The sequence below is a fragment of the Neolamprologus brichardi genome, chromosome 5 (genome assembly GCF_056152115.1).
Source record: "Neolamprologus brichardi isolate AB-2024 chromosome 5, ASM5615211v1, whole genome shotgun sequence".
NCBI lineage: Eukaryota > Metazoa > Chordata > Actinopteri > Cichliformes > Cichlidae > Neolamprologus > Neolamprologus brichardi.
Window position 1 is genome coordinate 16,582,722 of NC_142108.1, and position 25,227 is coordinate 16,607,948.

The following is a 25,227-nucleotide window of genomic DNA, read 5'->3' on the forward strand; positions in this document are numbered from 1 at the left end:
GGGGAGGAGGGTCAGTTTGGGTGATAAGCCTTTGGTATGCTACCCCTATAGTAAGCACCATATTCACCATAGTTATTATCTGGAAATGCAACATTTGGGTGTTTGTTGGAACTTTCTTTTACTATTTTTTTCCTAGCTAAGCTCAAAGCAAAAGAAGCACAAAAGCAGACGTCCAGTCTTTGATTTTAGATGTTTCTTTTAGCAAAGGAAAGCTATGAAGAGAAGGAATCATCTACTATTTTAATGAGCTTCAGTATTAATTTTTTAAAAGTACTGCAAAATTACAAAAATCTCTTTGTCTTTGTTGTTAGTCCATAGCAAAGGGGTCCCAAAGATAAAGTTGTCATCAACAAAAGGTTACACACAAACAACATTTTTTCATTGCCATACTTGCCTCTACAAGTTTCTATGGAAACAAAATAAACAAGAGTAAGAGTTAGACAACTACATCAGAAACCATCCTGCTCTGGACCAAATTCTGGCCACAATTCACAAAGAAATGTGAGGTTTTGACATTGCTATGTCCAAGAATAAACAGAATAATCAACACGTTCATCAACAAGTTTGTCGCGATGTCCTGTCAAAAACTGCAACAAAAGTTACAGCAGCACAGACAGAAGCAGAACTCCAACAGGAGAGATCTGAGTTAGGTCAATTTAGCATGAAAGAAAAGCTTCATGAAAATTAAACTGAAGTTTTACAAACAAAGCCAACAGCCAGCTTTAAATCATACTTTTTAAATTCTTTTATTAGGGATGCATTTTCAACATTTCTATTATATTTTATAGCGGACGCTGAATAAGATTCACAGTAAATTTAAGCTAATAACACTAAAACTTGCCAGGTGGCTTTCTTATAAGGCTTCAGTTCAACTTACAAATCAGAAAAGAAGTAGTACTTACGTTAACTTCTGTGATAGCGATATCGACGACACTACCGACAACAATTAAGGCATCAAATGTGTTCCAAGCATCAGCAAAATAGTGCTGTTAGTGCACGAAGGTACATGTAAGGGGAAATGATGGGGATGAAAGTGATGACCAAGAAGACGGGGAAGGGATAGGGGAAGAGAATCAGACAAGAGTGGAAATTTAAAGGAAGTCGTTGTAATGAAATGGAAGGGTTGGAGAGAGAAAGAAAGGAGGAAAAAGTTAGACAAAGCAGCAGAAATCAGAGTCCTGCCCCTGAAACCTGCTGTGGAGGTGGTCTGAAAGGAAAGAAGTCAAAGAGCAGCGGGGTGCTTCAAGCTGAGCTTACTTACATCAATCTCACTGAGAACAATGTCTACTATGCTGCCAATCACAACCAGGGCGTCGAACACATTCCAGGCATCCCCAAAATATCCCTGAGTGAGGTTGAGCGTGTGGTGGGGCGAGTCAAATGTGATATCAGCACAAAAACAAGAAGACTTTACTCTCACACTGAAATTTAAATCAACGAACTGCTCATTTAAGGACACACGGAAACCCCAGCTAGCTACTTCACCTGAAGGGCTTGTGATTATACAGACTGTGACTGATTGCAGAACACTAAATTTGCACAAATTCCATGCTAACAATAAAATTACACATGAACACTCTGTGACTAAAAAAATGGTAAAAAGAAAAAAAAAGATTATTTTTAGCTTAAAAATGGAAGCACGGCACCCCACACGTGTTTCTCTTACTAGCATCCTGTCCTTCTTCGCAACACAGAGCTGTCAGCAGGCAGGCACGCCAAAGGGGAAATGGAAACAAATATTTACATGTCCACATGCTGCTTCTTTAATAAACCTAACTGAACATTTTACAAATTGCAGTTTTAGAAATATGCTGAAGAGATGGATACCACTCGTTGCTTTACTTAACAGTCATATTGAAATGTTATTTTCTGCAAGCTTGTACACTCAAAAAAATGAAATTGGGTGGTTGTTACATGTACAAGATTCAAACTTGTAATTTGCACTAAATAATTTCATGTTTCTATGGTGAACGTAATTAAATCATGTAGCATCTGCATGAAATTCAGCAACTTAATTTGTTCTTGTTGAGATGACATGATACAATCTAGTAAGAGTGGTTCGTTGCCTGGACTCACAAAATTCACAAGATCACAGATAGATGTCAAACTGCAGGAAAATCGCTGGAGTTTTAAGAGGCAGACAACTACACCCACACCACGTGTATGCTATTGCTATTTATTGTGGTTTAACCTGTCAAGGACAAAAACGTACAGAAAATTCTGCATCAAGCCTTGTAATCATAGCTTTCCTAGTTTTGTTAAGCCTGGATTGACAGCATGGTGGTGTGATGGTTAGTGCTGTTGCCTCACAGCAAGAAGGGCCTGGGTTCAAATCCACAGTCTAGCTGGTTTGCAGTGTGTAATTAGGGTTAAGTTAATTGGTGATTCTAGATTACCCATGAATTTAAGTGCAAATGGTTTGTCTCTATGAAATCATCAACCTGCATATTGGTTCATTAAGAAAGACTAGCAGTAATTGCCTTGATTAACAAAGTAGTTGTTCAAACAACAATATTTCATTGTGCTTTCCTAAAGTTTTAAACTTGTGTAGAATGAATTAAAACAAATTTCACTTTACATACTTAAATGAATCACTTCAAGTCAATGTAAGTATACTACGTTGATCCAATGTAATCTGATTACATTAAACCACCAAATCCCAAATGTGTTGGTTTGATATGGTCAAAAATGGGTTATTGTACTTGGTTAAATCACGTGGAAAAAGGTGCCGTGATTAAATTGTGCTCATCCAACAACAGATTTTTTTGAGTGTATAAAGAAACTGAATATAACCATAGACTGTACATGAAAGCTGGATAACCATCATTATGAACGGGTTTGTGATGTTCTGTAAAGTAGTGAGTTTAGTATTCTGGATGCTACCACCAAATCTTTCTATAGCAGGCTGCAAACATGTTTATTTCTGCTGTAAGGCTGGACATGTGAACTGAGGTGTCTAAGGGGACTGACCTACCATTCAAAGTCAGCTCTTGGGGTTGCCAGTTGTGTTTGACACATTTTGCCCCGTTCATATTTTTTATGATTAGCTAAGCTAACTGACTACTAGTTAGTGTATAGACATCTGAGCGGTATTGTCCTTCTAACTCTTCTCATAATGTTGAAAAGTTACTCTAATAAGCAAAAGCATTTCACAGCAAATGCATCAGTTTAATAGCTGGACTTAATTTGATGCTTCATGTCAGCTCACCCTGGGTTTGAAAGCGATGAGTTTGAGAACCATTTCCACAGTGAATACAGCAGTGAAGACCATATTGAGAATATCCATTACGTAGTTAAAGAGTGCAGACTGGCCGTAGTGCTGCAGACAGAGATGGAGATGGTCGGTTAACATAAAGATTCAATGTATTCAATATACAATGGGAAAGTAATGCGATGTGTCTGAACAAACAGTCTGTTTGCATTTTTTATGTTTTTCTGTGACTCTAGTACTTATGTTCACCACATTGCTTCTTATAATTCTGTCAGTGCCAAGAAAAAATAGCAAAACCTGAGCAACTGAAAATGACATTTTGCAGGCTGATGCATCCATACTAATGAAAAGACTTACAGCAACTTACGAGATACTCTAATGATTTAAGTCTGCATATTTACAGTCTCGTGGACTCCATGCAGTACTGGGAAAAAACTAAAAACACCTTTATTGCTTCCATTAGCATTCAGAGGGTAAGGAGCAGCCATGTTCTGGGGTTGGTTAACTGATTATCAGCAAGTACCTCTATAAAATAACAGAGGCTTTGGCAGTTTGCCGGTTTGAAGCATTCAGGTGTGTGTTAACACAATGCCACGATCTTTAACAGACGTCCCAGAAAATTCAAACCGAGGTCACTCATGTGACACAAGTGTATGCTTCAACAAAGGTTTCTCTAAGTAGAAAAATCCATAACTTCAAAGACTCTTTGATGGCTGGTTGTCTGGCAGGTAAATACTTGACTTCTTACCTGTACAGCCAGGCAGAGTGTGTTGAGCATGATGAGCACAAACATGATGTACTCAAACCCAGTGGAGTTCACCACATACCAGAACTTGTACTGGTATGGGTTCTTTGGGATGTATCTCCTCAGAGGACGGGCTTTAAGAGCGTATTCCACGCACTGACGCTGCACACAAATACACAAAATATTTAACATCATCATTTAAGAACAATCTTAACGTTCCCTTTTAAATGAGACACAATATTAAAAATGTAAAGGAGCTCATCAGCATTAGAACGTCATCTGTCTTGCTACTTTGTTGATGTTTTGTTTTTCTTGACACAAAGTGAGAGGAACCCCAGATTTTTAGTGTAATACACTAAAAACATAAAGAAAAGCCTTCAAAATTAATCGTTATACTTTACACATAATGTTTTGTGCTTGTAATGACTCTGACCTGGTTCTTGTCAAGTTCACAGTTTTTATACTCCTTCTCTCCCTGTTCCTGAAATGTGACGATCACAAAACCTACAAAGATGTTCATCATGAAAAAGGCGATGATGATGATGTAGATGATGAAGAAGATGGAAATCTCCACGCGGTAGTTGTAAATGGGACCAAGGTTTTCCCTGTTGGAGTCAATGGCCTTGTACAATAACCTAAAGAAAGATGAGAACAAGCCAACACGTGATTGAGATTCACAAATTCAGGCTTTCTCCGTACATTATCTAAAACGTAATCAGCTCAGTGATGATATCTTTCAATCTTACGCAGGCCAGCCTTCAAAGGTGGACACAGTGAACAGAGCCATCATGGCCATGAGGACGTTGTCAAAGTTAAAGTCACTGTTGTGCCACACCCGCTTGTGGACAGTTGGCTGGTTCACGTCTCCATCTTTGTACAGGATGTAGGTGCCCCTGTGACAAAACATGTTGCATGGAGGTTTAAGTCCAACCTGTGATGTTAAACCAGGAAATCTGCAGTTCAGGAGCAAGACGGGATGAAACTCACTTGCACTCTTCTGGGCTGGACTTAGCTTCATCTGTGCAGCGATAGAATTTTCCCTGCAAAAAGGAAAAGGAAACATTTTTGCTGTTATTACACATTTTGAACTTCTTTGGATTGACGTGTATTATTTTTCAAACTCAGAGATGCTCACCTTGAACAGCTGCACGCCTATACAGGCAAACATGAACTGAAGCAGCGTGGTGACGATCATGATGTTACCGATAGTTCTGATGGCCACAAACACACACTGCACAACGTGCTGTAAGACACAGATAAAAATGTTTAAAGCTAAGGTTTCAGATAGTGGCTATTGTAGACATGCTAGAAAAGGTCTCGAGTAGCACCCACCTTCAGGCCTTTGGCTCTATTGATGGCCCTCAGGGGTCGAAGTACTCGAAGGACCCTGAGAATCTTCACCACAGAGATGGCAGAAGACCTGAGTGTAAACAAATAATAATAGCAGTTTATAAAAAAGAAGAATCAGAGAAATATGAGCTTTAGGGGTCAAGAACCACTTCAGGAGCTCACTGTGGGAGATAAAGTAACTGCTGCACTCTGTTTGTATGGCCTGCTTCAACCAAAAGATAAATTGCTCAGATGATTGATGATTGAACTTCTTTTCACCTCTATATTATTGCTCAAAGGGGATTTTAGTTTATTTCCTAACTTTCTTCCTTTAACTATTTTTCTTATGAATGAAACCTTTTTGTTTGTGCAAAAAGCTTAATGCAAATATGTTCTGTTTTTTCTGTACTCACTGAATGCCAAAGGAAACGAGGGAGACTCCCACCACCAGCAGGTCCAGAAGGTTGAAGTAATTCCTGCAGAATGCTCCTTTATGAAGAAAAGCTCCATATGTCGTCATCTAAGGAGAGGACAGAGGAAGTTAAAAGAGCAAATGACCAAAAAAAACAAAAAAACATGTAGCATCCAGAAACAAATACAGTGTTGCACTCCTCACACTCCAGCAGAAACAAACAAACACACTGAGCTAACATTTTAAATAGGAAAAACTCATTCTCAGCACTCATTCCCATTATCTCACAGTCAAACACACACGCCCGCACACGTCTCCACACTCTTATAGATCACTCTGATTCGGGGTGGCGAGTTCAGAGCAGTGAAACAGGAGGCTAAAATCTACCATCGCCACCCCCACGGCCCTTAGGTACATGAATGTAGTAGTAAGTCATTCATTTCGCAATCTACTATGGGAGGCAATAAAACATGCATTTTGTTGCCATGATGTCGGGGATATTTACTACCTGCAAGAGCTCTAGTTATAGAGATTGGAAAATAGAAATGGCCTTACTGTCACATTCATGTGGACCGTCGGCTTAAAGCACATTCCATTATGTTCTTTAATAGTTCAGCGTAAGGGGAAGCAGCTCCCAATTAAAACTCCAGAGATCAGCAGGCAGAGAAGAAAAACCAGCCAAAATAACTCTTCTTCAAATAATAAAAGTAAAGGATTCCTTCCAAGAGTGCATGTAAATGTGGAGACCTGCAGACAAAGACTGGATGAGGTTGCTCACTAAGAGCAGTGGACGATTTAGAGTCAAACAGCACTGGGTTGGCAAGTGTTTGCCCACTCCCACGGAAAAAAGAAAGAAAAAAGCTGCAGAGAAAACTCCACATTTCTATGCACTCAGTCGGGGAAAGCAGACTGAACCATGCTCGGCAGGAGCATGGTTGATTTTGCCCCCTCTTTTATGGGTAATCTGAGGAGCAGTCAGTACGAGAGGCATGGAGTTAGCTTTGACTGGAGTTGATTTTCGACTTTCAATCACCGCCACTCTGAAGATGACCTCAAACTCAACTTCAGCCAATGCTCTGATATGTCTGAGCAGCCCGTTAAAAAATTGTGTTGCATCGCACGGGAGGGGGTTGCATTACTTATTACATATCTGCATCATCAAAATCATTTCAGCAATGACTGCCCGAATGAAGTGACACCCATGTGAGTATAATGTAAATGTTCATGATGTTTCCTTCCCCTAACAGTTCTTTCATCAGTGCAATTTGAGCAAATCTTGTGTTTGTGTTTGTGTGTGCAATATAGTGACTAACAATTCCAAAATTCGCTTCATCTTCTTCTTTTTTTTTGCTTTTTTTTTTTTGCTTTTTAAAAGAGGTGCCATGAAGAAAAAAGTAAATAAGAGAAAGGAAACAAACAAGCCAGGTTGTACTGAGTGGCGGGTGACACACAAGGAGAGAATGCAGCAAGGCTCTCGTTGTCATTTAAGGGGTTACCTTCAATACGATCTCAAATGTAAACATACTAGTGAAGACATAATCTGCATAGCCTAGGACCTGGAAGGCAACGAGACGTTTGGAATGTTATTGGGGTGTGGTTAGTTACAGCACGCACAGGGGACACAGGGAATTTACCTTCAAAACGATCTCAACAGTAAAGATAGCCGTGAAAGCATAGTCAAAGTAACCAAGTATCTGCAAGAAGCAACGTAGATGTTTAACAAAGACAGTTCATTGAGCAGCGTCATACATTACATGTTAACAAAATGAAAGGGGAAAAAAAGGAAAGCATTTTCTGGAAAGGATTTGTTAGAGTGAAGAACTCACAGCAAAGTTACTTACTGACCTTACAGCTGTTTTTGCCTGTTTTAGCTCATAAAATATGAGTCTGCACCTTGAAGCAGACAAGGAGCTTCAATCTGCTTTTAAATGGAAGTGCAAATCGAGGAACAGAAACCAGGAACTAGTCTGATGTGTTTCTTATTTTCTTGTAAAGCACATGCATGCCCAACTAATTAATCAAAAGCTCTACTAAATGTACTGCAATCACATGCAAAACAATAAAAGACAAACAATACTATAAAAGGACAACGTGAACTTGAAGTGTCTTAGATTTAAAAGGCTGCCATTAAGGACTTGATCTCTATATCTTGGAAAGGACCAGAAGGAACAGAGCGATCAGATGTCCGCTTTCAATAAAAGACACTAGATTTTCAAGTACTTATCCCGGTGCCCTGACAGGACAATTACACTGAATATATGTTTTAGAAAATAAACTGTATCTAATGCTTTCTTATCTAGGTTAAAGAGAGAATAAATCACAAGGCTCAAGATAAAGAAATTGTGAAGTGCAGAAATAACAGACATGAATTTAATACATACCATTTTCACTGCAGTAAAAAGAGTATTGAATGTCATCCTATTACTGATTACTATGGAAAATAAGTGATTTATATTAAAAGTAAAATGCATCTTTTGTTTTGTTACTTTTTTATGTTTTTACAAAAGTGTATAAACTCATGTAGAGTATGCTTTGCAAAATCATCCACATAAAGTACAAAGATCAGCTATAGCAGGGATGCCAAACATAAGGCTCAGGTGACAAAGACTCCAATCCAGCTCACTGGGGGACACAAATTTCGAATTTCTAACTGTATTTTCAAAGGTTTTACAGCTTTTTCTACTGATAAAAAGCTCGCCTACCGCCATTCATACTGCACTTAAGTCAAGTAATAGATAAACAGAAAAATTCTTGTTTTTCACTACCTACTATAGAATTGTGCATTTTTTTATAGTGGGTCCACAGTCTTAACAAATTGGAAAAAATTACATTTTCTGGGAATGACCAAAAACTTTTGTTCATGATTGCAAAACAGGCCATGAGCTCCCAGAACCTTATCTGTACATGTCAATTGACTAATTTCAGCCCAAAGAGTTGTGCTGACAGACTTTCTATGTGGCCCACAATGTAAAAAGAGTCTGAGATCCCTGATTTAAAAGGTGTAGTAATTACAATAAATGGGCTAAAACATGCAAAACCAAGAGTACGGTCATTTATAGAAGCATCACAAATTGTTACACAAAGGCAAACATGAGAAAAGTTATTTTTAAATTATTTTACTTCATTTATGTGACTTTACTAATCTGTTCATTTGAAGTTCAGAAATTTTATGACAGGGTTTATAAACTTACAATATTGCGAGCTGAGAAGTTTCGGATTGGATCCTCAGCAGCGAGTGAGACGGAGCTGAGCATGATGAACACCAGGATGAGGTTGGTGAAAATGTGATGATTAATGAGTCTGTGGCAAAACACACGAACCCTGAAGAAAAACAACAACAAAAACACAGCAGACATCAGTGTTATATGAATACCGACCTGTTTGTGCGTGCACAAACGTAATTTCATCTCACGGGTTTGTGTTGCTGAAGATGAAGAAGGCACTTCCCTCTGGGATAGGAGTGATCTTCTCCTTCTTTACCAGGTCGGAGATGACCGGCCGAGGCCCCGATGGGACTTCAGGATCCTCCTCCTCCGCTGCAGTGTCGTCATTGTCCTCCTCCTCCTCCTTAAACGAAAGCAGGAAATATGTAATGTGTAACACACGTAACTTTTCAAACTGTAAACATGTTTTATGACTTAATAAAATTAAAAAAAGAATACCTTGTCATCTTTATCATCATCTTTTTTGTCCCTGTAATGAACACAGATATTTTTATAAATGCAGACTGGAGTTTGAGCAATTATCCAAGCAAATATTTGAAGTAATTCGTTGTCACAAAGAGACATATTGGACGGTCACCCTTTTTTGTCTCCTTCATCTGTGTTGAGAGATTCTGCATCTGCCAAGTTGTCCACAGCGATAGCCAAGAAGACATTCAAGAGGATATCTGAGTAAAGTGTTAAGTCGAGAAAAACTCTCCCACTACGAATAAAGTAAAATTCTAGTGACTAATCAATAACACATGTCTGCAGTGGATACAAAGAATTATTGTTTTCTTTGTAACAGCTACACCTTTGTCAGTGTGAGCGAGGATACAGTTTCCACAGATGAATAGGATGATGAAGTAAAAGCACACAATCATTCCAGAGGAGGACGGGCCCCCATACGCCATGATCCCATCATACATTACAGCATTCCAGTCTTCTCCAGTCAGAATCTGAATAGTTCACAATATTTATTATGTGAGAAACACAACAACTGAAAAACATCAAGCATAATAAGTGCCAGCTTCTTTATACGATGCAGGGTGGCTACAATGAACATGTTAGAGCTGCAGTAAATTTGCAGTGATTGTGGGTATGATGTGGATGCTGAAACAAGTTTACTGGCATTCATATGCATTTTGACGCTGTGGTCTTATGCCAAATTGTTTTAGGAATTGACACTCACGGCCACTTTTTTAGGTACACCTTGCTATTTCCCTTAGCCTTCAGAATGGCTTTAATTCTTCATGACACAGATTCAACACGGTGCCACAAATAGTCCTCAGAGATTTGGTGCCATACTTTCATGACAGCATCACAGCGTTGCTGCTGATTGATCAGCTGCATGATGTAAATCTCCCATTCCACCACATCCCAGGTGTTAAACTGGATTCAGATCTGCCAAATGCCAAATTCAGACCCCATCATCTGAATTTCACAGCAGAATTCAAGACTCATCAGACCAGGCAACATTTTCCTAGTCTTCTATTATCCAATTTTGGTGACCCAGTGTGAACTGCCTCAGTTTCCTATTCTTAGCTGCTGTAGCTCATCTGCTTCTCCTTTGACCTTTAATATCAACAAGGTATTTTTGCCAGAGAAGTGCTGGTGACTGGATAACTTCTTCTGTTCAGACCATTCTCTGTAAATAATAAAGATGGTTGTGTTGTAAAATCCCAGCAGATCAGCACTTTCTGAAATACTCAGGGCATCCTATCTGGAACCAACCACTATGCCACATTCAAAGTCACTTAAATCACCTTTCTTCTCCATTCTGATGGTTCAGTTTGAGTTTCAGCAGGTCATCTTGATCACGCCTACATACCCTAATGTCCTGAGTTGTTGATCATGATTACATATTTGTATGAACCAGCAGCTGAACATGTATTCCTAATAGTGGCTACCTAAAAGTAGTAATAGTAGTAATATTTCAGGCTGTGCTTTTCCTGACTAAAATCCAATCTCCAGTCCAGCCCCTCCTGCCCTGGTTGTACATCACCTCTCTCCAGAGGTTTACTAGCAGCACTTCAATTCTGTGTTTTTGCTAACCTGTGTCTCCTCATGTGTGGTGTCTGTCTGCTCATTCATCTGTGGTAAAATTCTCCCGTCTACAGTGTCTCACTTTAGTCTGCTGTGCCCAATCTGCCACAACCTTTCAGCCTGCCGCTCACAAACCATGCCATATAAAGAGATCAAAATGTTCTTTTGAAAAACTTCTCTCAACAATTCAAATTTGGGTTTTCAATAAAGCTTCTGAGTTCAGCCTTCAGGCACACTCACGTTCCTTAAATGTTTAGTTGTTTTTATAAATCTGTTCTACAACTTCTTGTTACTTATGAACTGACATTTTAGATATGAATCTCTAAAATGGGCAAATACTGACTCATATAATGGCTTGTTCACAGAATCTGTCTAGTCTGCCACAAATTCTTCTACATCTGTATGAAACACACCCTTCACCAATTTTATTTACATTTTCAGCCTATTTTACTTGCTGCGTATTTGTATTTAACAGTCAGATTTTACTGTATGACATTATCTGAACTCTGTTAATACCTGAAACACAGTGAGGAGGGCCTGGGGAAAGTTGTCAAAGGTGCTCCTTTTTGTCTGGGTTTCGTCAAAGTTGAATTTTCCACCAAACACCTGCATGCCGAGCAGGGAGAAGATGATGATGAAGAGGAAGAGCAGCAGAAGCAGGGAAGCAATGGACTTCATGGAGTTGAGCAGCGACGCCACCAGGTTACTCAGAGACTGCCAGTGTCTAAACAGACGGTCGACCAAGAGAGAGGAGGACGGACGGGATTTTAATCGAACTCCACAGGCGCGAGACTGTGAACACACGAGCACGAACGCACAGCATGTTGACAGTCTTACCGTGTGACCTTGAAAATCCTCAGCAGGCGCACGCAGCGGAACACAGAGATGCCGAGTGGAGACATGATTTCCAGCTCCACCAGAATGGTTTCAGTGATTCCTCCGCACACAACAAAGCAGTCAAAGCGGTTGAAGAGTGACACAAAATAAGCCTGCAGCCCAAGACTGTACATCTTTACCAACATTTCACATGTGAACAGGGCCAGCAGCACCTTGTTGGCCACATCTGAAAAGCAGGGGAAAAGATATTAAATCAGATGAATAAATAGTGAAAGAGAGTGATGCATTATGTATTGGAGGGTTTTTCTGTCTTTTAATGTAACATATAGTAGATCAAACCTCTGGTTGCACAAATATTTTATATTACACCTTCTTGCAGCTTCTTGTAGCTTTTTCTTTGTGTACACTTCATTTAATTATTACTCTTTTTTTACTTCAACCTTATTTCTATTTTCTATTTCTATTTCTTTATTTTTTATCACAGTTGGACAAAATCTTGCTATGAATGTACATAATTCCCATTAATTAAACACATTATTTGCATAAAAATCATGACATTTAAAACAATTTAGCCTTAGCCATCCACAAAATACATACAGTAATAGAGAAGATGGGAAAAAAATCAAATTAGTAAAAATATTCTGATATTTCATGAGAACATCATGACAACATGTTACATTAAGTAATCCTTTAAAAAAAACACTAATTAATAGAAGATAACCCATTTAAACAAATTCATTCATTTTATTTCAAAATGAGACGTTTGTAATTCGTACCTTGCACCTGTGTCAGCCACAAAGGCTGATTGTAATGTTCTGATGATATGGTCAGGGTGTTGAGGAACACAAGGATGATGACCAGCCAATAGAAAGGCACTGACTTGACAGCCAAACGGCACTTTCTGCGGCAGAATCTGTTCCATCGGCGCCAGCGCCGACTGCAATGGCAAAGGACACTTTAAGCACAAAGAGGCTCAGTTTGCACATAAAGAACACAAGACGCAGTCACACAGATTATGAAGTCAAAACAATGGAACAAACTCATCACTGCAGTGTTTTTAAGAAAATCTCGAAAGTGTGTGCCTCGAAAGTGTGCGTAATAAGAAGAACACAGTGAAGTATGGGTGAATGCCCACAGGGGACTGCATCAATGCGTTTCTGCAAGTCATACAGTACAGTAAATGAGCTGAAAAGTACTGTGTAAGCCTATTCTCTAAAAATACCTTATAGCACATGCTGACTATATAAAAGTTGTTGATTTATCATTCCCTGTAACATCTCATTAAAATACAGTAAAAAAGAAGCCAAGCAAAATAAAAATCAGTGTAATTGAATGCAGGCAAAAACCATATATTAACAGCTACATGCACTATGTAGACATGCCTACCTACAAATATACTGACCTGAACTTTGACTTTGAAATCTTTTGACTGAAAAGAAGAACAAGTGAAAGTTGATGAATGCATCTTGTAGCTGAAATGAGTTGCTAGCATGTAGTTAACTGACATCAACCCCAAAAAGTGCAGCTGCAATGTTTGCAGCATGAAGTTTACCAGTTTTTTTAAACACATATGACAAGATAAAGCAGGCACTGACACGGCAAAATGGCTGTGCTGACTGAAAATAGTGACACCGAAAGAAATCCTGTGTACAGGTTCATAGTGCAAAGTTCTCACCACAGAGGTCCGCAGCATGGCGTCTTTTCATCCTCCCCGTTCTGATTCTCGGTGTTCACAGACTCTGTTTCACTGGCTGGAACGCTTGCTGTGGCATCAAATAAGGGAGCATATTTAAAAAATATATATAAACAAAATCTATGCACTTTGCAATGGTAGAAGATTCTTCAGAAAGGCACAACGCATGCTTCCCATCAGGAGCAAGTGTAGAAAATGTTCCCATTGTATCAACAAGAACGTAGATGCACAAGAAACATATAAACAAAGAGAATTCAGAAACTCTTTTCAGGTGAACGAGAACTGTATGACAGTGATTTTAATCTCCAAAGCCACAGTGCAATCACAAAGCTACCTCAATGAAAGCAACGTGCTAAATTCCACAGCTCTGCATCACTGTCATCATCAGTATCATTTACCAAGTGCTGAGAGTGAGCTGACGTGGGTCAGGCGAGTGGACAGCTGCTACGTGAGAGCTGACTGATGCAGACAACGAGGAGCGGAGAGAAGACGGGAGCCGAGAGAGGAAGACAGAGCTCTTTAAACTGTCTCTGAAATGCTACACTCAAACTACTGCCAGCACTTTGGAAAGACTGTGTGTGTGCAGACTGATGATGATTAACCGTGTGAAATGTCTCGGTGCTTTAACTCATGTGAGCGAGCGTGGTGTGCTCTCCTGCTTAGCTTACGCAGACGTGCCGGCTTTGATTCCTAAGTGGTCGGACAGCTCTCAGCTCTGAAAATAGTGCTGACTGCTGGAGTAGTCATCTGGGTTTAACCCTGTTTCCTACATTCATACTGAGCTCCTGCATTTGAAGTGGAACATGGGAGGGAAACAGGGTGTGGTTGCTATCAAGCACAGCTGTACGGCTCTTCCATATCGGACTAGTTTAATAGGTAAGAGACAAGGGGTTTTTATTCAGGACGAGGACATAAGGAGAAACGTAAGAAGGCTGTGATGTTTGGACACAACAGGTAAAAAACAATTGTAAAGCACAATGTGATGGTATATTTTGTCAGGTTTCACACACACACACCCACAAAGCAACAGACTTATTAATCTATCCTGGTCAGTAATATGACACTGACTGGTAATACTGCAATAATGACAATGTACATTTCAGTCTAGTCTTAATAGTTTGAGAAAATATGAGCTAAATTTTCTGTATCAGATCAGTTTGATCTTAAAACACTAACACACACACACACACAACACACACACACACACACACACACACACACACACATAAAAGCTAAAGAACACTGGAGGGAAACCACAGGATTTACCATGAGTGTCGGACGACTGGCTGAACCACCCAAACCTTCCTTTCTTCTTCTCAGTAAGGTCAGCCAGAGTCACCCCTTCATGTGTAATGCATGCAAGCCAATGCATTCAGACACAACGGCACAGCAGAGGGACATGGAGGGGAGGGGGGCGAGAATGGGCTGCTATCAAAATGGGTCAGAGCAGACAAGCACCACAGGACAACAACAGTTTTCAAAATATCAATATTCAACCACGACAAGAGCAGCAGGAGCCACACCGCAGACACTGAGGAGGGCAGAAGAACGACACAGAGAGCTGTTAGTCAAAGGAAGCGTCTGGAGGTGGCAGCGCCCTGTACTAACATGTGACCATGCAAATTAAAGCATTTACCCTTGAACATGTTAGTAGGGGTTCATGTTTCGTGGACAGACACTATAAAGCCAGCATGGATGTTTTAGAAAAGCAGCATGGACTCCCTCCTTCTAACACGGCACAATTAACGGCGATTTTCCTGCTTTCTGGTAAATTTACAAAGCACCGCTGTTCTGAAAAATTGGAGCAATAGACTGGTGGAAGAGGCAGGAATATACACAAGGAGTACATAACAGACGTGGGGAAATCATAATGAGTTGACAAAAGGCAAAAAATAGAAAACCCAAGCTCAAACTCTAGGATGAAGCAGTTGCAGGTTTTCTTTTCTGTATCATGTGTGCCGCTTATATAAAGAGGATTTGGATTACTTTTTTTCTACTGCTTGAGTAACATGTTTCTTTTTTTTTCCCTTTCCTTTCCTTCCTTTCCTTCCTTTCACTGGTGCTTACAGAGTGCTCCACTTCCATCACCGACATACATGGAGGCTGGAGACAAAACTAGTCTGATCATTTAGTTTCAAACACCTTCCACATATCCACATATGGATGTCAATAATGGCCTCTGTGTCGATATTTGTGCATCTACGCATTTGTCAGTATGTGTACTCTGCTTCTCTATAACCAAAAGATAGACTATTCAGAAGCACAGGCATTACTGTGGGTCATCACTAAATCCCAGGAGTCCTGTTTTGTTTTTTTTCTTTAACTGTGTTGATCAGCTGGCACAATTGATCAACTTGCCTTGTCTAGCTCCATTATAGCGTCCATTTTTGCAAATTTGCATGAGAAAACGGAATATTTCAGGGCTCAATCAGACCTAATTAAGATTTCCATGATGCTGGTTTCAAATCTCTGGTGGCTTTCTTCCTGCTTGATTCAAGCAGAATCATTGGGCTAAAAGCAGAGAGGACTTAAATGATGTGTTAGATTATTAAGATTTTTTTCTAATTAATACCCCCTCTATCTGTTCTCAATATGTCTCAGCGTAATTGACCAGTTATCTGGGGCAATATGAAAAATAGAGCACTTTAGACCCAATAAGTCAGGACACAGCACCGATTCTGATTTAAGCAATGTCACGTTCTTTCTCCAGAGTGATTTTTGGTTTGAAGATACTGCTTTTAACCAAGAAAAAAGAAACTCTCTCAAACCAGTAATGATGTACACTACTTGATATTTATCCTTGACATGGAAAGAGTAGCTTCAATCAGTTATTTGCATTGAAGCGCTCTTGTGATGGCAGCGTAGCGTTAACGGCCGGAAAAAGGAAGCGGGTCAGACGGCGCTTACGGTTACGCTTGCTCTCCTCATCTGCCTCGTCCTCATTGTCAGGGTCAATGTCTTCAGCCTGAGTGATCCAGTCCAGGTAACCCTTCAGATCCTCCTCCAGCTGTTGCTTTTCACGCAGCTTCTGGAAGTCTCCGCGAGCTTTGGCCTTTTCCCTCTCCTTGGAGAACTCTCTGTATTTGCAGAAAGAACCCCCAAAACAAAACAAAACAAACAAACAAACAAAAAAAAAAAACAGAAACACCAACAAATACACAGTAATGCACAAATTAAACACAAACATGAGACGTTTCACAGCAAACAAGAAACAAATTGTTTCACACAAAATGGAAAGCAACAAACATGTCGTTCTGTTCTAGATCATTTTTCCCGACAGAATAAAGACATTCTGTGTATGAGTTTCTGTATATCCTCTTTTCTACATTCTTTAGTCACAGCCTTTTAATTTCTTGTGTGTTTTTCAGAAATGTAGCCACTGGAGGGAGATGTACGCCTTTAAGAGACGACACAGAGCTATATTTAGAGCCCGGCAGTACAGTAGTGTATCCGTCAGGCGGGCATCTTAATCTTACAGAAAAGGCAATTCAGGTAGACAGATTGTTTCAAGAGAACTGCAGCATTTGCACAGTATCCAAACGTATACTTTATATAAGACGATGAACTTGAAAACAACGAGATTCGACTGTATCTACCCACAGTGCATTGTGAGATAGTCTTATTAGAATAACCTGCATTTAAGCTGCTACACTAAAAAATTAAGATGAATGAAAAAGTCACATGTGTGACAAAAAAGTGAAGACATCCAATGTCAAGAAGCCAGCAATGTAGCACAGGTAAAGCTGTATCAAGGTAACTGGTGCTGACAGGTCATGCCAGTCTAAAGACGCCAACATGCGCTGTAGGAATGCTTGACTCGATTGTCATGTTAATCTTGTTTTCTTTAAAAAAAACACAGGTTTTCTTCGCTGGTCAAACATCCAGAGTTAGTTGTACTGTAATACCCCACCCCCCACTCCACAGAGCAGGGAAAGCAAACTGGGGTTTGAGAGAGCTTAGGCGTGCAGAGGGAGTGAAGGGCGAGGAATAAGATTAATTTCTTTCACAGGAGGTTGGGTGGGCTGTCGAGGGGGTGGGGGAAGAAACGCTCACTTTGCAGTTGCCGTGGAAAGGATGTTATAGTTTGACATCAACAGAGGTCAGAGAGGAGCGCTTAAGAAACAAAATAGACTCTCATGTAGACTGGCCACTTACTGCTTTATTACTTGTAATGATTTATGCATTTCTGGTGCACAATTTCCCAAAAACACACATACTAATCCAATTTCAAGCCAACTCTATTTTATTTATGTAGCGCCAAATCACAGCACCAGTTGCATCAAGGTGCCTTATATGTTTATAGGTAATGGTAAATGGTAAATGGCCTGTATTTGTATAGCGCTTTTACTAGTCCCGCCTAGGGACCCCAAAGCGCTTTTACACGTCCAGTCATCCACCCATTCACTCTCACATTCACACACTGGTGGAGGCAAGCTACAGTTGTAGCCACAGCTGCCCTGGGGCAGACTGACAGAAGCGAGGCTGCCATATCGCGCCATCGGCCCTTCTGGCCAACACCAGTAGGCGGTAGGTGAAGTGTCTTGCCCAAGGACACAACGACCAAGACTGTCCGAGCCAGGGCTCGAACCGGCAACCTTCCGATTACAAGGCGAACTCCCAACTCTTGAGCCACGATCGCCCCACGTAATAGAGTGAAAACCCCGATAATCAACGGCCCTCTTTGAGCAAGCACTAGGTGACAGTGGGAAAGAAAAACTTCCACTTAAAAGGAAGAAACCTCCAGGCTCAGGGAGGAGCAGCCATCCGCTGCAATCACCTGGGGATGATGTTGTGAGTGTCAAGCAGCACAGCAAACCCAAAGTGCATGCACTTTGCACACTACAGACCAAACCCACCGCAAAAGTTGCCTCTTACCCACTTAGCACACCTAATACAAGGTTTAACACGAAAAAGGATCCCAGTATAATCAGACTGACAAAATAAATCCACGGTGTTTCCCATCCAATGGCGTCATTGACCTACAGAAGCCAAAAGTAGCCCGTCAACAAACATGGACACATACAAAGACAGAAACCTTCTGCCTCAAAGAAGCAGAAAGTCTCTGTTTTGAAAGAGAAGATGGTGCTTACCCGCTCAACACACCCAAAACCAGGTTAAGAACGAAAAAGGAGCCGAAGATCACAAGACTGACAAAGTACACCCATGGAAGTTCAAAGCCCATGGCATCGTTCATCTGCAGGAGGGGATCAGTCACCGCAGAGAAAGGAGAGCAGGGGGAAAAGGAAGGAAGGATGCACAGACAGAAAAAGGGTGTTAAACTGTTAGAAAGGAGGAAGAGAGAACAAGTCTTAGGAGTGCTGATGACTGTCAGGACAGTATCGTTTTATTTGATGAGTTGTTGATTGAATTCAATCATTTAGCCAATCAATCATATCAGAGTGGTAAGAGCCGCCCCAGGAAATTATCAGCAGCTTCATCATCAGACTGTCACTCGCATTGGTGTTGTGCGTTTGATTTGAGTAGACATTAAAGCTGAAAGAATGTGACAGTCACAGGTTATTGAACTGGGTGCACAGAGCGAGAGACTCACCCAGTACAGCACGTCAGTCCAGCCCTCCATGGTGATACACTGAAACACCGTCAGCATGGCAAACAGAAAGTTGTCAAAGTTGGTGATGCCACCGTTGGGACCTTGCCAGCCTTCCCTGCACTCCGTGCCGTTGATGGGGCACTGGCGCCCATGCCCTGAGATCGCACATGGAGCTGGCTCCTCTTCTGCTATCATATCTACAGAAAGAGAGTTTTAAATAATCTGACACTTAACATAAGTGCTGCAAATAAAGTTGCTTTTTAGACTGCCTAGTCTTAACTGTAGGATTTCCTACTATAAACAGTGTAAATGTTATGACTAAGAGCACTCTGATTCACTGCATCTTATACCAAATAGCATCTCTTTAGCAGCTATCTTATTCTTCTCATTTACAGTTGTTCAGCAGTAGAAAAGTCTACTTTAGACTTTTAAATAACTTTGACAATAACTTTGACAATAACATATCTGTATATCTTAGAGACGAACCACTTTTCAATTTACAGTTTCACAATATAAAAACATATTATACAAAACATTATTGGAACAATTAACTAACATTTGTGGTTAGGTTTTATGTTTCAGTGAGTTCCATCAAAGAGGTATTTCCATCTCTGAAGATTTAGTTCACAAACTATTAAAATGATTATATTTCTGTGAAATATTGCTCCATCTCACAACCCCTCACATGGACTTTGGAAATTCCTGACGTCTATGTTTGAAGTAAACTACTTAGAGAATAACTTCTGTCACAGAATCCAATATATCAGTCATGCAGTACATACTTTTATGTTTTTGTCTAAGTTATGAGTTATATTTCAGCTTAAGGAGAAAACAAGCCAGTCAAGATTGAGTTTGGCATGCCTAATTTGATTTGACCTGCCACATTAATTTGTGAAAATTCATCATCCCTCTCAGAGCTAACTGTGTCAATGTTCATAGAGAATTACATATTGTTTTGTTTGCCATTAGAGGTTATATGAAATAAATAATATAATTTGAGTTCTAACTGGAAAAAGATTGTCTGGGACTCATCTTTGTCTGCTTCATTTTGTCAAATATGAGGCATAATCATAAACTTCTTTAACTATACTCATAAAAACAATCAAACTAGCTTACTATATCACCTTTAATCTTGGCCAGTCTTCCTTGACCAGCGCAGGAACTGTTTGAGGAATGCTTCTATAGGTCGATTGCTACCTAAGATCCATTATAACTACTTATACTTTGTGTCTGCAATGAATGCCGAATTTTCTCCAGTGTGTCAAAATCCTGAACTTTAAACTCAAACAGTATGAAGCAGCGCTGAGCTAAATGTGGAAAGCACAGTCGCTGATTTTGTTGAAGTGACTAAAAAAGTCTTTTAACAAGCTGTGCGCTGGCACACAATGACGTGCACCACAGTTCAGGTCGTTTTGGCTGCCTCGCTCTGAGACACCTCAGGATGCTACAGTAGAACTCTGGGTTGGCAGTCTGGCCCAGGGGGGACAAATTGACAGTGCACAACCCCGTGAATGACGAAAAAATGGCGCACACGTTCCTGACCAATGTGCCGCCTTGAGGCTTGGACACTGTAGACTGTTTTACTGAAAACTGCTGCGTGATGTCTGCATCATAGCAACAGACCCTGCTCTCTTGAAAGCATGAAAGTTGTGTCAGTTTGACACAGAGCAAGAAGGGAGGTCGGGTATGGTTTTTGATAGTCACTGACAGAGGCAAAGAAGATTATGACCACACCCAATAAGTAATTAAAGCACAGAAACTATTACTGTATCTGATAAAGCTATTACCTGTCCTGATAAAAATCCCTTGTACTCATTTGTCTGGGTAAGCAAATCACCAGACTAAGCATTATCCTGATTATACCTTTAATCTGTTGTTGTTAATGGAAAATCACAGCTGACATACAACAACCTCAACTCCTTGTTACTTTATTTAAAAAAACAATTTGATTTTATATATAAAAGTCAAAGTGCTCACCTGTACTGGGGAAATAGCAGGTTGCATGCATTTTACCAATGAACAGCTCCAGGCCGATAATAGCATAGATGATAATGACAAACAAGACCAGGAGGGCAATGTGCAGGAGAGGGACCATGGCTTTAATGATGGAGTTCAACACCACCTGTAAACCTAAGCAAAGAAAAACAAACACTTTACACAAAGCCTGGCCGTACTTTGTAGTACCAAATGGAAAACACAAACTACAAATTCTACCAGTCTATGTACCTGTTCTTAACACAAAAATTAGATTCCTGGCTCCAGTTGGTGAAGTGGCTAATTCTGTTTGCTCTTGATCTTACTTAGCTTACCTTTAAATTGCATAAATACATAAAACGTAATCACAACCGTATAATAATTTCACAAACTGCTAACATAAACAAACGGAAGTATTTATGGTTTTCAAGTATATAAATATATAAATATAAATAACAATGTAGAAAGAATGTAGATACTGGTTTCAGTATATATTTCAGAACATCTTTGCCTCGTATATTTCATAAGCATGTTGTGTTTCTTTCTGTAAGTTTGTTTATTATTATGGAACTGAGAGCACATGGGCCTTGGTTGCTGATGTAGATGCTTAAAGAAAATAGTCCTCAGGGACTGCACATGGACCATCTGGACTTGCCGTGTTTAACCCTTAGCCCTGCATTTTTCTATAAAAAAAGGACTAATTTTATTGTACGAGAGATGTAAAAATTATGTACATTTAATAAATATGGGTTGCCAATGTGTGGAGCTTAAAAGTTCTCTTACTGGGTACTCCTGAGACCAGCCGCAGGGGGCGCAGCACACGGAAGGCTCGAAGGGCTTTAACATCAAATCCACCTGGCTTACCCCCGTGCCCATGCATTGATGCATGGTTATCTCCTTCAACTTCTCCCTTTTCTTCTTTGGTCAAAAGCTCCAATGCAACACTAAAGAGTCTGTTGGAAAACAAAGAAAAATCCTTACATTAGTCACCTCTGCATTTGAGGTACATAATGAACAGTGTTGACAATCTTTAACAAATAGTAGATAAAGATTAAAGATCATTTTTGAGAAGAAGCATGGCAAACCTTTCATTCAGTTCTACTATTTTCACTCGTCAATAATTTATTGCAATTAAGAAACAAACCTTCACGAGCATGAGTAAACGTAAGATGTAACAAGTATGTTGTTGAATCTACAAGGCGCTAAAATGGGGTTAATAAACCTTCAGATTCTGACAAAATGTGAGAATATATTAAAAGTCTTACTTTCTCATAGTTCATAAGCTCCTATTCACATCAGTAATGTCACTAAGTCAATTTAAGATCTCCAACAAACACTTTTGACATTAAAAATTTTGCCTGGCTGAAAGCTTTTCACTTTGCCGTTATTCCCTCAAAGTATCATTTAGCTGTGAAACTATTATGTGGTGGCATCAGTTTACTTTACAGCCACCCACAAGCCATACTGAAATCTCCAGGATACAATTTGATAAAAAGCAGTCTGAAACCTTTATTCACCACAATCCGCTGTAAATATCATTTTAGACTACATCAAAATGGTTAGTAAACACCGTACTGATAATGATCCAATCAAAAAAAAATTTAAGACTAGAAAAAAAACCCAGATATTTCTTGCCCTACATGCAGCGCTTCAAAAACAAACAAAAAAAAAGCCAGTGGATATGTTGAAAGAGCAGGATTATATGACAGCATTGTAACCCGTCTGGGTCAGTGCCCAGTTTGAGTGTTTGGTGAAAAGACGACTTCGTCATACTAATTTGGATTTTGTTAAAAAGTGAAAGTCGTCTATTTACATATGTTCCCAGCACAGTGTCACAGTCAAGGTCCATTGAACAAATGTGGATCTCCACAAAGTTTACATGTTAAGGTTGTCAAAAGATTTGGCCCCTCCTTACTGTATGTGTGGTCTGGGCAGAAATGCTCGCACCTTGCAAACAGCAAACATTACACAAGCACATATCCACAACGCCTGCAAGCTAAAAAGCCAGCATACAAAAAAATGTATTTAACGTATTAGTTTTTAATCTACCCGCCACCAAAGATCAAATTACAGATTTTCAGAAAAACAAAAGTTTTTCTGTCTTTGTTGTGCAACAGAACCACATAAATATATGAACAAAGTTCTGTAACTTTCACAAATACTAAGACTCATAGAAAAATGTGCAATATTATTTACACGCAGAGGTATTTTGTTTTACTAAATAGATCAGATATCACTAGATAGAAAGATGGATATTTATATTGTGAAAATACACTTTATGGACAATACTACTGGGCCGTCTGTATATGACACTTCCTGGGACATCAAAACCCATGGCATGAAGATCCCAGTACACGGTTTTTGTGCTGATGTTAATGCCAGAGGAGGTTTGGAGCTCTGCAGTTCTTGAGTCAGCAAATCATTGGTGACCTTTACACATATGCCTTCACATGCTCTCTACCATGCTTTATGTGGTCTCACACCTTGTGGCTAAGTTGCTGTGGTCCCTACTCCATTTCACAATCAAATATTAATGTCTGAACTTTCCCTTTTCCCAAATTTAGTCATAAAGGGACATTTTTTTAAAGGTTATATCTGGCCAGCCAGATTAAGCCCAGAATATAACATCCACTGACATCTGGTGCACGGTGGGTCTGTATACAAGAGATAACTGTACCATAGGAAGTGCCTCCTTCCGTGGTCGTAAAGTAAAATCAGCAGTGAACAAATCCCTCCCCAAGAAAGAGGACCCTTCATTACACTCAGATAGACATTCCTCACCTAGCCAAGAGGGAAAATCATCTCAACACATTACATCAAAGCTGCGGACTAAAAGCAGGGAATAGAGCTGCCGATAGGCGCTGGAAGGAGTTCTGATGGCCTTTAAGCACAGTCTGCTCCGGCTTATGTTATACTGAGTCACAGCTGTAAGACTGACCGCCTGCCACTGGGGGTTTTATTAGTCATCCAGTCATGCTTAAAAGAAAACCCTCCTTCACATATTGACACCTTTTTGCTAAACATATTTCATAAAGTAAATCAGAAAGATTTTGAACATCAGATTATTTGAAGCAGGTGTTTTCCCAGTGTCTCCAGTCATTATTCAAAGGGTCACTCCAATAGGTTTACAGGTTTAAGCCTATTTGCAACAAATCACAGTTTAACTCTTCCTCTTAGAAACGTGTTCCTTTGAAAAATAGTTTTCCAGTTATGTTTAAGTCCAGCACAATCACTGGCTAGATTCTAAAAATGTTTTTAACAAATTCACTGAAACACTTATGAACTCGGTCAGAGTTGGCTCGAAGCTTCAGGCACGGCGGACCTTTTAATAAACCAGACCACAATCTTTTCAAAACCCTATCCAAGTACAGCCAGTAAAGAGAAATATCTATAAAAATGTTTAATAATGCACATCCCAACACTGCAGTAGATATTTTACAGCAAGAATATCAGTGTAGTATATTAAATATGTTGCCAAAAATGTGTCCACTCTTTGCAACGTAGTAAAAACTTTGCTTTAATGCATAATAAATCACAAGGACTTCTGTAGCTTATGCAACTTTCTGAGTTTTGTCTTTGGCTTTTAAACTGCACAAAAATGTATTTATATTAATGTATTATTTAAGATGAACTGCATGAAGTGTAAGAAATATTTACCTTATCTGAGCCAGTATGTTCATAAGACAAACCTTGGTTTAGTATGTGTAAAAAAAATATTACATCGCTAACATTCATTAGCGATTAAAAACTGTCATGTGATCATTTTCTACAGCTTAGTTACCATTAATCGTTCCTTCCCATCCAAGACTTTATCCAATGTAATCTAAAATTCTGATCAGTGCATCTTTAGAAATCCATTTTGTAGATTTCAAGGCAGTACAATGGCTTAGTGGTTTGCACTGTTCCCTCATAGCAAGCAAGTCCTGGGTTCAAGCTTGTGTACCATAGTACTCTTGCAAAAAAGTCTGACTTCCTGGTAAAATAAATGTTAAAATGTAGGTTTAAACCCAACAATATAGTTCTTCAAGTTAAAACAAAACACTATTTTTGGATTATTTTTTTTCTCTATGGGGAAAAAATGTGTGTTTGCCTTTCATGAAGTCCCTACACACTACTATAGAATAAATAGTGGACATACAAACATCCTGATGACTGAACTGTGACGATTTTCATCAGATCCTCGCAAAATTATTTCAAATGTGTCATTTCAAATTTTAGAAGCTGCAGTC

The 25,227-nt window shown here is 39.6% G+C and overlaps 1 protein-coding gene across 8 annotated transcripts in view; it reads right to left on the minus strand.

Annotated features, from left to right (window-relative positions):
* Window positions 1-25,227, minus strand: part of cacna1da (calcium voltage-gated channel subunit alpha1 Da) — a 60,054-nt gene that overhangs the window by 16,643 nt on the left and 18,184 nt on the right. For 3 of the 8 annotated variants that reach the window (XM_035916619.2, XM_035916615.2, XM_006783345.3), the window contains exons 5-30: window positions 21,782-21,951; window positions 21,002-21,154; window positions 19,025-19,221; window positions 18,564-18,667; window positions 16,381-16,550; window positions 14,740-14,814; window positions 13,456-13,543; window positions 13,183-13,209; window positions 12,557-12,717; window positions 11,781-12,006; window positions 11,460-11,667; window positions 9,736-9,856; window positions 9,499-9,586; window positions 9,360-9,390; window positions 9,110-9,264; window positions 8,889-9,018; window positions 7,194-7,253; window positions 5,699-5,805; window positions 5,289-5,376; window positions 5,092-5,199; window positions 4,944-4,996; window positions 4,703-4,849; window positions 4,390-4,591; window positions 3,960-4,118; window positions 3,209-3,319; window positions 903-986 (exon numbers count right to left, since the gene is read on the minus strand). In XM_035916619.2, the coding sequence (XP_035772512.1) occupies window positions 903-986; window positions 3,209-3,319; window positions 3,960-4,118; window positions 4,390-4,591; window positions 4,703-4,849; window positions 4,944-4,996; window positions 5,092-5,199; window positions 5,289-5,376; window positions 5,699-5,805; window positions 7,194-7,253; window positions 8,889-9,018; window positions 9,110-9,264; window positions 9,360-9,390; window positions 9,499-9,586; window positions 9,736-9,856; window positions 11,460-11,667; window positions 11,781-12,006; window positions 12,557-12,717; window positions 13,183-13,209; window positions 13,456-13,543; window positions 14,740-14,814; window positions 16,381-16,550; window positions 18,564-18,667; window positions 19,025-19,221; window positions 21,002-21,154; window positions 21,782-21,951 (3,223 nt within the window). Of the gene's footprint in view, window positions 1-902; window positions 987-3,208; window positions 3,320-3,959; window positions 4,119-4,389; window positions 4,592-4,702; window positions 4,850-4,943; window positions 4,997-5,091; window positions 5,200-5,288; window positions 5,377-5,698; window positions 5,806-7,193; window positions 7,254-7,331; window positions 7,392-8,888; window positions 9,019-9,109; window positions 9,265-9,359; window positions 9,391-9,498; window positions 9,587-9,735; window positions 9,857-11,459; window positions 11,668-11,780; window positions 12,007-12,556; window positions 12,718-13,182; window positions 13,210-13,455; window positions 13,544-14,739; window positions 14,815-16,380; window positions 16,551-18,563; window positions 18,668-19,024; window positions 19,222-21,001; window positions 21,155-21,781; window positions 21,952-25,227 lie in introns of all 8 variants that reach the window. The other 5 variants (XM_006783347.3, XM_006783346.3, XM_087840781.1 and 2 more) reach the window with 4 other exon arrangements.